The sequence below is a fragment of the Rhinatrema bivittatum genome, chromosome 11 (genome assembly GCF_901001135.1).
Source record: "Rhinatrema bivittatum chromosome 11, aRhiBiv1.1, whole genome shotgun sequence".
NCBI classification, from domain to species: Eukaryota; Metazoa; Chordata; class Amphibia; order Gymnophiona; family Rhinatrematidae; genus Rhinatrema; species Rhinatrema bivittatum.
The window spans coordinates 5,630,327-5,647,376 of record NC_042625.1 but is presented as its reverse complement, the minus strand read 5'-3'; the positions used below and the strand labels follow the sequence as shown (position 1 = coordinate 5,647,376).

Sequence of the window (17,050 nt, the reverse complement as noted above, 5' to 3'; positions counted from 1 at the left end):
CACAGGAAAGTCACAGAACCTGCGGTTCCCTACTAATCTTTCTACAGGGTTTGAATTTTCCTTTTCATCTCTACTTTCAATAATTTTTGTTTCTCTCTGTTGGATGGATCATTTCTAAAAGAAAAAAATAAAAATAAAAATAGAGAAAAGATATATTTATCTTGAGAAAGTTTCAGAGACCTATTCTCTTTTCTCCTGGCTTTCTCAGTATATATTCCTGCAGGCCGAACCGGCAGCAGACTTGTTTAATTTTGTTTTAAATTTGTGTAAGCCTCTGTAATTTCTTCACAGTTTTAGTTTTGGCTGTCTGGCGGTGCACGTTGGTGGTCCAACCTCTCCCCCCACAACGACCCGCTGCCCTGAGAAGCCGTTTACCTCAGGGCAGCACTTGCAGAGACGCGGCATTCCTCTGTTTAAAAATAAATAAATAAATAAATTTATATATAAAAATTATATATATATATATAAAAAAATTAAACTATAAAGGACTTTTTCATTGGATATTTGCTGGGTCGTTGTTTTTTTACCTGAGTGGAGGTTTCTCGCTGTTTCCCACTCCTCACAGCCTTCGGGGGAAGTTGTTTTTACTTTTGTTTACTCTTCCTTCCTCCATGCCGCGACCTTCGCGATGTTTGATGTGTGGAGAGCCGGGGACTAGGTTCTCCCGCCACAGACTGTGTTTGAGTTTCCTCCCTGGTGGGGAGGGTACCTCGGGGCCAGCGGGGCGTTCCTCAACGCGCTCTCAAGCGGGACGGATCAATGGCAGGTCGGCTCCTCTCCCGTCTAAAGCGGGAACGGTGGCCATTTTGTTTTCTGTGCCGGCTTCTCCTCTGCAGCCCCCTGAAGATTTAAATGTGTTTTCTCTGCTGATTCTGACTCCAGAGAACCCTCCTGATCAGGAGACTCCGTCAGAGGCCCCCCCTGACACCCCCATCCCGGGACCCCTCCCAACCATTTTCTCAGCAGATTTTATTTTATCTCTGCAGAAGGCTTACCTAGCCAGTTTGGAGCAGCAGCATCCAGCTCCTGGACTTACTCCTCCCAAAGTTGCCAGGGTTGCGGATCCCCTCGATTCTGCAGGAACTTCTCAAGGTACTTCTCGGGTTAGGGTGGTTCTGCTGCCTGATCCTCTTCCTCAGGATCCCTCTCCACTGCCAGATTCTGTCCAATATATGCTGGATGATTATGTGCAAGTGGAAGGCGATGACCCCCTCATTCCCCATGTTCTGGCGGAGTTAGATATTGATGCTCCTCAGGAGTCTCCAGTTACCCCTTCGGGAACTAAGAAGGGAGTCCCGTCCTTGCTGGGCTGTGCCCTCTGGCAAGCACCTTTCCTTTTCATCCCATGTACTGCAATTGTTGTCCAGGGAATGGGACTCGCCAGAGGCTAGTCTAAGGGCTGGCAGAGCTATGGACAAGCTCTACCCTCTCCCGGAGGAGTATTTGGAACTTCTCAAGGTTCCCAAAGTTGACGCGTCAGTCTCGGCAGTCACTAAAAGAACTACTATTCCAGTGACGGGTGGAGCTGCCCTTCGGGACTTACAGGATCGGAAACTCGAGGCTTACCTCAAGAGGATTTTTGAAGTTTCAGCCTTAGGGTCAGAGCCACAGTCTTTAGCTCTCTGATGCAGCTTGCTGGTCTCCGTTGGGTCCAACAGCTACTTGGCACTCAAGATCTGCCTCCGGAGGAAGCGCAGCAAGCAGAACGTCTAGAAGCGGTAATAGCTTATGGAATGGATGCTTTATATGATCTTCTCTGCGTCTTGTCCAGATCGATGGTATCTGCAGTTTCTGCTAGACGTCTTCTCTGGCTCCATAACTGGTCAGCAGATGTCTCTTCTAAGACTCAGTTGGGGTTTCTACCCTTCAAGGGCAAGTTGTTGTTTGGGAAAGATCTAGAGCGAATTATTAAATCCTTGGGAGAGAATAAGGTGCATAAGTTTCCGGAGGATCGTCCTCGGACTTTTAGGACCTTCAACTTTACCAGAGGCCGATTCCGGGGCCAGCGTCGTTTTCATCAGTCAAGGCCACCTTCACAGAAGCTTCCTTCCTCACGGTCGCAGTCCTGGTCTCAGTCCTTTTGGGGCTGCAGACCAGCCCAAGATGGCTTCTCCCAAGGGGCCCCCTCCAAGCCAGTCCAATGAAGCCTTGCCGATCCACTCCTCAACTCTCAGGATAGGGGGACGTCGTTCCCTCTTCTTCGGGGAGTGGGTCAAAATTACTTCAGACAAATGGGTCCTGGATATTCTACAGCACGGCTACGCTTTAGGATTTGTTCGCTCCTTAAGAGACAGATTTCTCTTTTCTCCCTGCGGAACCCTGCAGAAACAATAAACCTAGACCGCCTCCTGGACCTAGGGGCCATCCTCCCGGTGCCTCCGTCGGAACAAAGATTAGGCCATTATTCCATCTACTTCGTAGTCCCAAAAAGGAGGGTGCCTTCCGGCCAATCCTGGATCTCAAGATGGTCAACAAGGCCCTCAAAATCCCACACTTCAGGATGGAAACATTGAGATCCATAATAGCAGCGGTTCACCGTGGAGAATTCCTAGCCTCTTTGGATCTCACAGAGGCTTATCTTCACATTCCTATCCTGAAGCAGTATCAACTTTTCCTTCGGTTCAAGATACTCTTGACAACATTTTCAAATTCAGGCCTTACCGTTCGGTCTGGCAACCGCTCCCCGCACTTTCACCAAAGGTATGGTGGTGGTAGCGGCAGCCCTACGAAGAGAAGGGATTCTGGTCCATCCCTACCTGGACAATTGGCTCATCCGAGCAAAGACCCTGGATCTTTGTCTTTGGGCAGTCGACAGTCTTGCACCTCCTGCGCTCTCTGGGATGGGTCATCAACTTTGCCAAGAGCAGCCTTTCGCCCTCTCAGTCGATTGATTTTTTGGGAGCTCACTTCGATACCAGCGTTGGCAAGGTCTTCCTCCGTCATGATCGTGCTCAGTCTCTTATCTCTCAGGTACAGCAATTCCGCTGTCTCCCTCTCCCCACAGCATGGGATTATCTTCAGGTCCTGGGCTCGATGGCTTCTACTATAGATCTAGAGACAGCATTGCTCTCCCGCTGGAAGCCTGTGTCTCAAGAGTTCCAAGCCCTCCTGCCCCTGTCGGAGGATGCCAAGGACAGCCTAAGCTGGTGGCTCTGTCTGGACCACTTGCTCCTGGGAATGGACTTAGAGATCCCTCAGTGGGTGATCATCACCACGGATGCCAGTCTCTCCGGCTGGGGAGCGGTGTGTCAATTGCAGTCTGCTCAGGGGCGATGGTCGTCAGTGTAGGCGACATGGCCAATCAACCATCTGGAGACCAGAGCGGTTGTCTCGCGTTAAAACACTTCCTTCCTCTGGTTCATCACAGAGTGGTAAGGATCCTTTCCGACAATGCTACTACAGTAGCGTACATCAATCATCAAGGGGGAACAAAGAGCCTACATGTCTCTCGGGAGACGGACAAGTTAATGGCTTGGGCGGAGCTCCATCTCTCCCGCCTAGTGGCCTCCCACATAGCAGGAGTCGACAATGTTCAAGTGGACTTTTTAAGCCGCCAGCACATAGATCCCGGGGAATGGGAACTGTCCGCCGAAGCGATGTCACTGCTCGTCAGACAGTGGGGGTCCCCCCATCTGGACGTGATGGCCACTCAGCGGAATGCGAAGGCGCCGCGCTTTTTCAGTCGCAGAAGGGAACACAGCGCAGAAGGCGGGGATGCCTTAGTCCTCCCATGGCTGACATCTCCTGCTCTATGTGTTTCCACCATGGCCCCTGGTGGGCAAAGTGCTTTGACGGATAGAAATTCACCAGGGACTAGTAATCCTGATAGCACCAGAGTGGCCCCGAAGACCATGGCTCGCGGACCTCGTCAACCTCGCGGTGGACAGTCCTCTTCGCCTGGGACATCTGCAGAATCTGCTCTGTCAGGGTCCTCTATTTTTCGACCGGGCAGATCGCTTCTCTCTTGCGGCCTGACTTTTGAGAGGCGCAGATTACGGAGACGGGGCTACCCGGAGCAGGTTATCTCGACGCTCCTGAGGGTCAGGAAGACATCCACTTCCATTTCCTATGTCCGGGTCTGGAAAGTTTTCGAAGTCTGGTGTGATTCCATCCAGATATTGCCTGGTCACCCTTCTGTAGTCCAGATCCTCTCCTTTCTGCAGTGAGGCCTTGAGAAGGGTTTGGCTTACAATTCCCTGAGGGTTCAGGTGGCTGCCCTTGGTTCTCTCATCCATCGCCTGGATGGGGCTCCTCTTTCCTCGCATCCGGACATAGTCCGCTTTTTAAGGGAAGTGAAGCACCTACATCCACCGGTTCACCGCTTATGTCCCTCCTAGAGCTTAAATTTGGTTCTTCGGATATTGGGCGGGCCGCCCTTCGAGCCGTTGCGCAGAGCTACACTCAAAGATTTAACTCTTAAGACGGTCTTCTTGGTGTCTATATGTTCTGCCCGCAGGATCTCGGAGATCCAAGTGCTGTCGTGCAGAGAACCCTTCCTCCGCTTCTTGGACTCAGGAGTATCCTTGAGTACAGTGCCCTCTTTTCTGCCAAAGGTGGTCTCAGCCTTTCATCTGAACCAATCAGTGGAGCTTCCATCCTTCCCTGACGAGGATTCCAAGGAACTTAGACGGCTTGATGTTAAGCGAGCTCTTCTTCGCTACTTGGAAGTTACCAATGACTTCTGACTAGCGGATCATCTCTTTGTCCTCTGCAGCAGTCCCAGGAAGGGGAATGCGGCTTCCAAAACTACTATTGCTTGCTGGCTGAAGGCAGCCATCTCTGCAGCATATATTGGTGCCGGAAAGCCACCTCCGGAGGGCATTAAGGCTCACGCCCTTCGGGCTCAAGCAACCTCTTGGGTGGAAACTCAAGCGGTCTCTCCACAGGAGATCTGCAGGGCGGCTACCTGGAAGTCGTTGCATAATTTTGCCCGTCATTATCGTTTGAATCTCCAACCTCCGGTTTTTGGTTCGTTTGGCACTCAGGTCATTCGAGCAGGGCTATCCGGGGCCCACCCTACATAGGGAAGCTTTGGTACATCCCACTGTCTGGCCTGATCCGGGTACGTACTGGGAAAAGAATATTATTTCTTACCTGCTAATTTTCATTCCTGTAGTACCACGGATTAGTCCAGACGCCCACCCTCAGATATTCTTGGGTTTTTTGGGATTAGCCTCCAGCTCGATTATTGGGGAGATTTCAGACTGTTTGTACCTGTTTAATGGTTCAGTTTGCAAGTTGTTCTTCTTGATGTTAAACTCAAGTTTTCGTACATTTTGTACATGTTTACAGTTGCTTGTTTGATTTTCCATGATCCATTCTCCATTTTTCCTCTAGCTTTGATATTCTTAATACTGAAGGGACACAGAGGGTGCACCTGTGTCTGGGAGAGTCCCCTTCAAGTTTTCCTCTGACTCCCTCTGCTGGAACGGGGACATAACCCATTGTCTGGACTGATCCGTGGTACTACAGGAACAAAAATTAGCAGGTAAGGAATAATTTTCTTTTGAAGCCTTCGACCCACAGCTGTGATACCCACCAGTCAGACACCCCCCCCCCCCCAACATACACACAAAGCTTCACAGCTCTGCACACCAGCTCCCTCCCATGAAGGTGTTAAGGACCTCCCCCAACTGAGATTATACAGCTTACTATACGAGATCTACTACATTGCAGTCCTATACTTCCTCAATGTTCCCTCATTTTGTAGGAATCCTGCCTGAATTGGGCATCCGTGGCCTGCGAGGTGGGATGGGGAGAGTGGTGCTGTCGTTATCTGCAGCAGCGTGCTGAGAGAATCCTGCTTGATTTGGGTGGCTGTGACCTGCCTCATCTGGTGGTGAGAGAGAGAGAAAGAGGAGGGATGGGATAGTGGCGCCGAAGCAGCCCCTAAGACTACCGCAGCAATGGCATGTGCCCCTTCTCTCTAAATTTTACCTGGACAAAATGGGCAGGAAAAGAAAAGGAAAGATTTGACCCCCCCATACCCTAATACATAGACTCTGATGAGTGGTCCGATAGAGTTCCAAACATATTAAATGGGAGTCCATGTCTAATTCCTCTGGGGAATCCATGGACACTTTGCTGAGCCCTGAAGATCATCCGCCATCTAAAATGTCCCAATACCCACTGTTAGAACTGGGTGAGAGTTGCCCTGAATCTGATTTGGTAACCCTGGGAGATGTGCAGGGGTCTGCCCTACAACAGGCTTTGCCCCAGGAACTCTCTCAGTGGAGAAAGTTGGCTCTTCTGCCCTTGCTTCTGAGGTTCCAGGAAACAGAGTTGTTATTCCACAACCTGTTTTACTGACTCAGTCTCATTTTTCACTAAGTGCTTCTGAAGCCATTCTAGAGCCTACAGAAATCTCTTTGATATTTGGAGGCAGATGTCATGCATGGAGTTGGCTTTTGTCCAGCTAATTACGCAACTCTGTCAATTTTCATTATCAACATCTTTGAAAATTACTGAGCTGGAACAAAGGATAGAAAATAAAGAAGACTGTATCATCTCATAAGTCTGCTATTTCTAACTTGTAGGCCAGTGCAATAGTAATAATCATGGATAATTCAAATCTTTATTATAAGCTTAAGATGATGGAAAATAAATCAAGATTTATTAGTGTTCCTTAAAAAAGCAAGTTTGCTTACCGTAAATGGTGTTTTCCATAGATAGCAGGATGAAGTAGCCATGCTTCTCTGGGACAGTCCTCCCTGCCTGCAGTGCCTTAGTTATTAAGCAAGGACAAGCAGCCAACAGTAAAATGAGTAAGAACAGATAGAAAGGATTAGAGACTGTCCAGGGAGGAAGGGCGGGAATGCATGGCTAATGCATGGCTAATGCATTCTACCGGAAATCAAACACAGTTTACAGTAAGCAAACTTGCTTTTTTCCCCTTCCATAAGCAGGCTGAATTAGCCATGCTGTCTGAGAGACCCCAGCTAGGGTAGATGAAGCACAGGTTCTTATGGCCTGGATTGGCCACTGTTGGAAACAGGATGCTGGGCTTGATGGACCCTTGGTCTGACCCAGTATGGCATTTTCTTATGTTCTTATGTTGGCCATGTCGAAAGGTGACAGTCCTTCCTATTGTCATACTGCCCATGCTCAGTGTGCAGAGAAACCCCCATCATAGGTTGACAGCTCTATGTGTCTGGCATAATGCAGTATCTCCTATCCCATAGCAGCATCCAATCTTGCTTGTTGTTGGTGGCAATAATAAGATGTGAAGGTAAACTAGGCAACCAGATATCTGACACCTTTGTTACGGCAGTTTAGTGTGCCCTTGGGCCTCAGCCCGACCCAGGCCATCCCGGGCCGAGCCAAGGGTTGACGGTGGCCCCACATGGCTGACTGTCTACCCTCTGCCAGGCTGGCAAGCTCCCATGGCCAAACATCCAAGGATGTTTGGCCATGGGAGGATGTTTGGCCCCGAAAGGGCCTGCGAGCAGCAGGCCCTTTCGGACCTGCTGCGAGCAGCATGGAGCAGCAGGCCTGGCCTGAGGTTGAGGGCAGACGGGCCTTGACACGAAGACGCTGTGGTTGATGCAACAGCATCACATGGAACTTGGCTGAAGACATGACATCAGGGCTATTACGACATAACTGTGGATTGATGCGACAGCATCCAGGAATGAGAGACATGGCTGATGCAACGGCATCCAGGAACAAGACACATGGCTGAGTTGATGCAGGCTGCATCCGAGGCGAGACACTGGACATCACAAGGCAAACACAAAGCATGGACATTGGCATTGTCTCTCAGGGTGCCCTACTCAGGCCACCCGCGGGACTGAGTCGCGGACCACCCTGTCCGTTACGCGCCCCACACAACCACAAGGCTGGTCACGGACCACAACGGGAGCGGGACAGCACAGGAAGACACATCAGGACCAGACGGCTCAGGAGCACAGGACAACCGTCCACTGGCAGGCAGTCCACCCAGGCATACTACATCTGAGGGACCCCCGGCCTACAGGTACCAGAAGGCTCGAGAGCAGAGACGAGGCGGAGTGAAGGAAAGAACATCCAGGAAGGCAGGAACACCAGGACGAAGGTTGAAGACACCTGGACATGGACCTCAGGCGAAGACATGGAACATGGAACAAGAAGGCATCAAGATGAGAAGCTCCACAAAGAAGACCTTACATGGGCCCTGGCAGGCAGGAGCCTCCAGGGTGAAGACCGACGACGATGCAAGGCCAGGCACAATGAGCAAAGCAGCCCTTTATAGGGCTCAGGCAGGAAACAGTCATTGAGGTGGGGCCCAGACACTTCCTGTGTCTGGCCCTTTAAATAATGAAGAGAGACGCGGCCGCGCGCCTAAGCAGGAACAGGAGCAGGGCTGTGCAGGACCGCGGACAGCGGCCTGCACAGCGTCTGGCGTCAGACGCTAGCAGAGGAGGCAGAGGAGAGCCTGGATGCAGGCTCCGACGAGGGCAGCGGCTCCAAGGGCGGCTCCAGCCACCAGGAAACACCGGGGCTTATGCGGCCTCCAGCCGCGAAAATCCTGATGACGTCGGGGGCACTCCCAACCCTTTGGGAGGCTGCAGCTCCGACCGCGGAGCAAAGGAAGTTCCAGGGCGGCCTCCGGGCCGCGTGGGGAGGCCGATGGCGGCGTCCTGCCGCATCGGCGAAGAACGCTGCGTGGGTAAGTCCGTGCCTGCTCGCGGAGGGACCCGCGGGCAGAGCAAATTCATAACAACCTTCCCATGTGAGACAGGTATCCCTCAAGGCTCAGCCCTCTCAGCAACACTATTCAATGTCTCCATGCTCCCAATATGTAAACTACTAACAAATCCAGAAATAAGTTTCTTCTTGTATGCAGATGACCTACAGTTCTACATACCACTATCTGGATCATTTGAAAATACAACAGCAATAATATCTACTCATATGAAAGCAATACACGAAGAACAGTTGCAAATTAGATTGACACTAAACCCTAAAAAGACAGAAATCATTTGGCTGAATTGAAACACAGATAGTTACTCCACTTGTCTTAAACTTAGGCAGCTTTCAAATTAACCCCTCAAATCAAGCATGAAGAATAAATCAAATGAGAGAATGCATGATTCTCAAACAAACCACAGACTAAGAAGTGAAAATTACCTTATAATCTGTGATTACCAACACTCCTTGCCTTATGTTCTGGTTGTAATTCCATTTGCCCAGAAACCGTCTCTAGATAGATAGAAATTAATACCTACATATGAACTCCAACATCATATCCAATCATTTTGTTTTGTCTAGGTTTATCTGTTGAATGTATAACTATGAATGTCATCTTGTAAATGATGGTATATAAAATATCCAAGTAAATAAATGTAGAGAGGACCAAGCTGTCGCTTTACATATGTCCTGAACTGCCACGTTGCGAAAATGGGCTATAGAGGTTGCCGTGGCTCTGATGCACCTTAACCCTTGAGTCAAGGTGTTACAGCTGAGATGAGTAGCAGAAATGAATGCACTGGGTTAACCAGTTGGCTAAACTTCTTTTGGCTATGGACAACCCTGGAGCATTAGGGTTGAAGTAGACAAAGAGTTGTGAATGTCAGTTAGATGAATGAATCCTCTGTTTATATTATGCTAGGGCTGTTTATGCTAAGGCTCTCTTACAATTCAGAGTATGAAGAAGTCTTTCCCTGTTGGATGCGTGTAGTTTGGGAAAGAAAGTTGGTAAAGTTATTGTCTGATTCAGATGACACTTTCGGAAGGAAAGACGGATTGGTCTGCAAGATGACCTTGTCATGGCAGAATTGTAGCTAAGGCAGATAGTGGACTAGCGCTTGAAGTTCACTAACTCACCTCGCTGAAGTTATTGCTACTAAAAATAACACCTTCCACTTTACAAATTTCATGAAAGCGGTTTGCAATGGTTCAAAGGACGGAAGCATAAGTGTTTCCAACATGAGGTTGATATCCCAAGGAATCGCTGGCTTTGAAACTGAAGGACAGAGCTTTAGAGCACCCCTAATGAAACAAGAAACCAAGGGATGTGTGGATATTGAATTTCCTTGAATGGAAGGATGATACGCCGCTATGGCGCTGAGGTGTACTGTGAGGAATGATATTGCCAGGCCAGAAGAATATAGCAAATGCAGATATTGTAGCAATTGCTCCGGTGAACATCCGAATGAGTCAATTGATACTGTCACGCACCAGAGCAGGTATCTGTGCCATTTGCCCATGTACTTTTTTCCTTGTGGATGGGTTCCTGGAGGATATCAGAATGTCTTAAATTTCCGTCAGGAAAGGGAGGTAACAACACTTCCCTTTCAACCTCCAGGCCATCAAATGCCTGGAGGTTGCATCGGTTGAGCCTGCATCAGTTGAAGGAGTGTGCCATCCTCCTATGTCAGAAGGTCCGCTCTGCTTTCCAGAGGGATTGGCAGCTGTATGGATAGGTGAACAAAGTAGGTGTACCATGGCTGCCTGGCCCATGCCGGTGCTATGAGGATGAGATCTGACCTTTCTGTGATACATTTCTGAATTACTCGACCTATCAGAGGGAGGATATACATAAAAAAGGTTTCATTCCCACTGAATTAGGAATGTATCCTGAGCGACTCTTCACCCGCTCGAGTAAAGAACAAAATTTTGACAGCTTGGCATTGAACTCCATTGCAAAAAGTTCCATGCAGGGTAACCCCCAGTGCTTGAACAGAGAGAGAGTGTGCTACGTCCTGATGCAGCACCCATTCGTAGGGATGAAAGATTCTGCTGAGCCTGTTGGCTTCTGTGTTCTTGATACCTGGAAGGTAGGTCACTTGCAAATGAATGGATTGTGCCAGTGCACACTCCAGGATCAGCACTGATTCCCTACAAAGCGTCTTGGAATTGGACCCACCTTCTTTGTTTAAATAAAACATGGCTACTTGATTGTTGGTGTAGACCATCACTCTTTTCCCCTTGAGTAGATGGGAGAAGGCATAGATGGCATTCCTTACAGCTGTTAACTCCAGAAGGTTGAATGGGAGAGTCCTTTCCCTGGGAGACCAAAATCCTTGCATTTTTAAGTGCAGCACATGTGCCCCCCAGCCCCTTGTGGACGTGTCCATCGTCATGACTAGCTGATGCGCCAGGTTTTGAAATGGTGCCTTTGACTTGAGGATCATGGTTGATAGCCACCAATTCAAATCCAAAATCATTGACTGAGTCCTGACCACCTGAGAAGACATTGGGTGGTCGTGCTCAGACCACCGAGACTTGAGACCCCATTGGAGCCAACACATGTGGAGGCGAGTATGGGGACCACATATGTTCCGAGACACAATGCTCGTTTCTGGCCCGCTGGTTTCTTGGACTCCCTTCCTTGTGAGGGTGGGTGGAGCGATGTTTTGGAGGATTTGAGCCCGAAAAGGCCCCTTGCAGCTCCTGGAGTCTGGTGATTTTCTCAGCCCATTATCTTTGGGCCCTCGGCGACATCCTGCCACAATCGCGGCAGGATGTTTGGTGATGGTCCGGCCCCAGGCACAAGTTGCAATAGTTATGTCCATCAGTGACGGACATAACTTTGCCACATTGACAATACTTGAAGCTTGGGGTCTTTGGAACCATGATAGCACTTAAAAGTGCTTTTGGGGCTTCACCGAAGTGAAGAAAAGGAGAAAAAGGAGAATGAAGTGCAAGCAGAGGAGATCCACGTCTGTAGCTGTGTGGGAAAAAAAAAGAACTGAGGCAGTCGCTCGGGAACCACCGCACAGGCGAGCAGAGCACAGTTGTGTATATCTGGAGAGAAGTTCCCGCTTTGGGCTGCCAAGGCAGCGTGGCTTATCATTCAGCCTGCTTATCAACGGGAAAACTTGATGGCTACTTGGATTAGAGTTATTTAAAAGATATGTTACAGAAATATTGCAATTCTCTGTGGATACAGTTTTCCTGATTTCTAACTACTACTGTGTTAGAAAAATTTCTAATCCTATAGAGATTTCTTCTGATAGATTAGGTCTTATAGATAGCTCTGATCTATCTGTTTTAGCAAAATCTCAAGACTTGATTAAAACTAGAATTGCGCTCATTATTTCTTTTATTCTTGAGTCAGATAAAGAATCTGTCTTCCGGCAATATTTTAAATATAAAAATATTTCCTTTTGTGGACAGAAGATAGATCTTCCTTGATATCTCTAGGGAGACTCAGGAGAGCAGGAAGCTTTTCCTCCTGCTTAAACCTCCTGTTTTAAGGGTTGGCAGTTCCCCTGTAAGTGCGAAGCGGTTCACCAAAAGAACAAATTTGTTCGTGTTGACTGCCTTCACCTGGAAAACTTTCTATTGGATAAAGAGCAGGATAGTTAAGTGCCAGTGGGTTAGGTGGTATCATTTGGGCTCTCAGTCAGGGCTTGTTGTTACCTTAAATTTTCTTTAATATTCCCCATTTTTTTTAAATGAGGACATATGATGTTATATGTTTTTTAATAATTTGCCTATGTCATTTGCCTTGACGTTTTCCATTGCTTGACTATTTGATTTGCATGTATATGTGAGAAAAATTCATTAACAAAAAAAAAAAAAAGTCTTCCCTCATTGTGGTATGCACCAGCTTAAACATAACTGCTCCCCCTTCCCTAGTTTCTAATTCCGACATACACTCAGCCCTCTTTTCTTGTATGGAGGCCCCACATCATCTAGTCTTTGATCATCCAGATGGGTAAATGCTATGAATGTTCCCCGCTCTGTTCGTTTACACAATTGTACATTGTGCACAGAAGTTTTGTGCACCCCCCCCCCTTTTATTGCAAATTGTTGACTAGTATGATGCTTGTTCCTCCTGATGCAAATCTCTACTTTCTGTAACACGCTTTGCTGGAAGAGCGTGTAATAATCAGACGATGACAATGACCAGGTTGTCATCAGATCCTGTTCTCCACCAATATCCCTATTACACTTCGGCTCCTTACCTGAGGACACACCCAGGGAAGAGGATCTCGTACTCCATCTGATGGGACGAGCCCCGGTTAATTGTCACGCTCTGCTCGTACTGCTGCTTCACCTGGTCTCGCACGTAGTAGCTCTTGGGGATATCCCCACCATAGTTTATCTGGAAACAGAGCAGCGCGTAAGAATCCGAGCAGACCCAATATCTCCAATCCTGAAAAGGCAGGTGAGTTCCCTCCTCCCTGAAGAAACCTTCTGAGCACATCATTTTCAACCTTTGTCTTTTTAGCAATATTTAATAAATACAGGCAAACAATAATAGGTACAGTATTTAGGCCCCTTGTAGCAGATTTAGAGCAAATGCATAGGAAAACTTGACAAATCGCACTACAGTCCAGGGAAAAGAGCGACAAGCCACAAGACCAGAATGGATATGTGGAGCAGATATCAGGTGACAATCCCTGGCACATTAAATATAGCCAGAGCAAAGGGGTTACGTTACAGCTCTCTCTCCTCTAGCAGGTGCAGAGACTAACAAGTCAAATCAGGTCACCCAAAGCTACAGCTGCAGGCTGAGAGCGACAGTCACGGGAAAACAACACAACCAGAGGTTGTGAAATAAGAGGTCAGGTTCTCCATCGCTAAAATCTTCCAAAACTTGGCAGGCCACTCCGAGTGAGATGGGGAATTCATGCACTTCCACCTGGAGGCCTCCACTATCTGGGCTGCCAGCAAAAGAAAAACGTGCTAATTTCTTTCTGGTCAATAAGAGAGAATTTTAATCATTAGGATAAAGGCAAGCAAGACGAGTATAGTTTAGTTAGGGACCTTTGTTTTCAGTTTTTATTTTATCTTACTCTGGAATATATAAGTGTTTATTACAATAAAAACAAAATAAAGAGAAATCAGTAGAAAAGAATGACTCATTTTTCCAGGTAAATATTTTTGTGCTGTAATAAACACAGATAAACTCCTGGGGGAAAAAAGTAAAAACTGAAAGCAAGTCTGGTAGTGTATTAAATCGAATGATTAGATTTATAATCTTGATTGATAAGCTCATCCCAGACGGCGTGTGGAAGGGGCAGCATGGCTGTCTGAAAGGGCCTTTACGTGAGCAACCCCTCCAGCATGGAGATTTTCTTCAGTTGTGCTAGGACAGGGTAGCCCTGCTCTTCTACGTGTTCTCCCAGAGTAAAGACCCCGGCGTGTCTCTGAATTTGGGGCTAAGCTCAGCCTCCCATTTAGTTTTGTCCCTGAAAATTGCTCTGACCTTCGAACCTAGACTATTAAACAGCTTACATAAGATGAAAATCAGGTCTGTCCTATCTCTGCCACGCTTACAAAATTGTTTTCAAACCACTGAGCTGTCAAATTAAATCTTTCTTGTGCATTTGGAAAAAGTGAACCAGTTGGACGTAAGGAAAGACTGGGACAGCACAGCCTCCCCAATAATCTTGTAGTTCCTCCTGAATGATGACGTGGCACAAGCATATTTCTAATCTCAGGAAGAGGACAGACTCCTAAACTGTGACAGCACCACTACTTCCATGAGACCGGATACACTCTTATCCTGCAAGAGTATTCCTAGTCCCATATGCTTCCCTGTACTATAAGAACATCCCTGCTCTGGGGGGTTTGCACTGTGGGGGCCCCTGCATGAAATACTACCAGAGGTGCCTCACAACGGCAGAGCTGCCATGTTACCCAGCTCCAGGAGGGAGATTTTAGGCCAGTCCTGGATTTCTGACAGCGCCACCCTGATACATTATGGGACCTGCAGCACTGATTTCAATAGGTAGATTCAGGGACTACAAATGCCACCATGTACTGGCCAAGAAGTCTCCCTCCTGGAACTGGATCACTTGGCAGCTCTGAATGGGATAACTATGTGGGATCAGGTCACTTGTTCGCTGACAATATCCAACTTTGCATCAGCATTGGAGCTGACCAAAATTCTATTACTAATCTCAGCAGTAGCCCAATGGCGTAGCAGGCATAAGCTCAGACTCAGCCCCTCTAAATTGGAACTCCACGGGTCACCCCCTACACTCCTTACCATCCTTAGCAAGCACCCCCTTCCAACCAAAAGAATCAGTCCGGAACTTGACCAGACTCTATTGATGATGTCCCACATCACCAATGTAATGAGATCCTCCTCCAGGAACCTCTGCTGGATTAGACAAGTACACCACTACCTCACTTGCAATAACTTAGCTTCAGTCATCCATGCTTTAATCTTCAGTCAACTAGATTATGGCAATGGCCTACTAAAATGGTATCTCAAGACCAACATGTGACGTTTGCAACGTGTACAAAACAGCACTGCCAGACTCTTGGTATGAACTGAAACGTCAGACCATATAAGGCCCATCCTATATGATCTACACTGGCTTCCCTTGGAAGCCAGGATAAAAATCAAGATTCTCTGCCTCGCCATCAAATGTGTTAACTGGACCCGGAATATCTCCCTTCTAGAGAACTCCTTTATTCATAGATGGCCCTTGTTTCCCCTCTCTTGACTGCTACAAAACTGTCCAGCACAAGACAGAAAACCTTTAACTGTTACGCTCCCAAATGCTGGAATGAGGTTCCACAGCCCAATCACTCTGAAGTATGCTGAAGCATGGTTTTTCAACCAGACCTTCCTTCAGTCAGATCCAAAATAACACCAATCTTACCAGCTAGGATCCTTATCACGAGGAATTTGGTCTCATTTGCTCTGCATGACCTGCAAATCCATTCACCAGGAAGGCATGTAGGCTCCATGATTTTGTTCTGTTTGCTACCACCCCAACCACTCTCAGGTTGGTGGAATATCAAATGTCAACTGAAAAGGCTTCAGAACTCAGGTGTCCACCTACTCTGTCTCAGTGCTAACCAACATCAAGTCGGTACTACATGACTGCATTAATTGTCTTGTTTATTTGTCCTGGCTCTAACTTTTGTTTAATGGTTCTTTAAATAGTTCTTCCAGTTTGATGCCCGGAGAGAGGTATGCCCGGAGAGAGGTATCTTCAAAGGATACTAATGATGCATTAGAATTAGGGCATCCTGACAGTGAGGTTCCAATAATTAGAAAAGTAGTCCAAGTGCCTGTAACTAAAAACTCACCTGAGCTAAAAAATTCTAACTTATCCCTATCAATTAAAAAGCAGAATGAAATACAAACAAAAAACAAACTTTGAAATGTTTGTATGCTAATGCCAGAAGTCTAAGAAGTAAGATGGGAGAATTAGAATGTATAGCAGTGAATGATGACATAGACTTAATTGGCATCTCAGAGACATGGTGGAAAGAGGTTAACCAATGGGACAATGCTATACCGGGGTACAAATTATATCGCAATGACAGAGAGGAGCACTCGGGAGGAGGTGTGGCGCTTTATGTCCGGGATGGCATAGAGTCCAACAGGATAAACATCCTGCATGAGACTAAATACAAAATTGAATCTTTATGGGTAGAAATCCCTTGTGTGTCAGGGAAGACTATAGTGATAGGGGTATACTACCGTCCACCTGGTCAAGATGGTGAGACGGACAGTGAAATGCTAAGAGAAATTAGGGAAGCTAACCAAATTGGTAGTGCAGTAATAATGGGAGACTTCAATTACCCCAATATTGACTGGGTAAATGTATCATCGGGACACGCTAGAGAGATAACGTTCCTGGATGGAATAAATGATAGCTTTATGGAGCAATTGGTTCAGGAACCGACGAGAGAGGGGCCGCTTGGCAATAGTGATCATAATATGATCAAATTTGATTTAATGACTGGAAAAGGAACAGTGTGCAAATCCAAGGCTCTCGTGCTAAACTTTCAAAAGGGAAACTTTGATAAAATGAGAGAAATTGTTAGAAAAAAACTGAAAGGAGCAGCTACAAAAGTAAAAAATGTCCAACAGGCGTGGTCATTGTTAAAAAATACCATTCTAGAAGCACAGTCCAGATGTATTCCACACATTAAGAAAGGTGGAAAGAAGGCAAAATGATTACCGGCATGATTAAAAGGGGAGGTGAAAGAAGCTATTTTAGCCAAAAGATCTTCATTCAAAAATTGGAAGAAGGATCCAACAGAAGAAAATAGGATAAAGCATAAATGTTGGCAAGTTAAATGTAAGACATTGATAAAACAGGCTAAGAGAGAATTTGAAAAGAAGTTGGGTGTAGAGACAAAATCTCAC

The 17,050-nt window shown here is 47.1% G+C and overlaps 1 protein-coding gene across 1 annotated transcript in view; it reads right to left on the bottom strand.

Moving 5' to 3' along the window:
• Positions 1-17,050, bottom strand: part of SEC14L2 (SEC14 like lipid binding 2) — a 111,688-nt gene that overhangs the window by 6,527 nt on the left and 88,111 nt on the right. Inside the window, exon 10 of the mRNA XM_029572027.1 lies at positions 12,894-13,033. Within this exon, the coding sequence (XP_029427887.1) occupies positions 12,894-13,033 (140 nt within the window). The remainder of the gene's footprint in view (positions 1-12,893; positions 13,034-17,050) is intronic.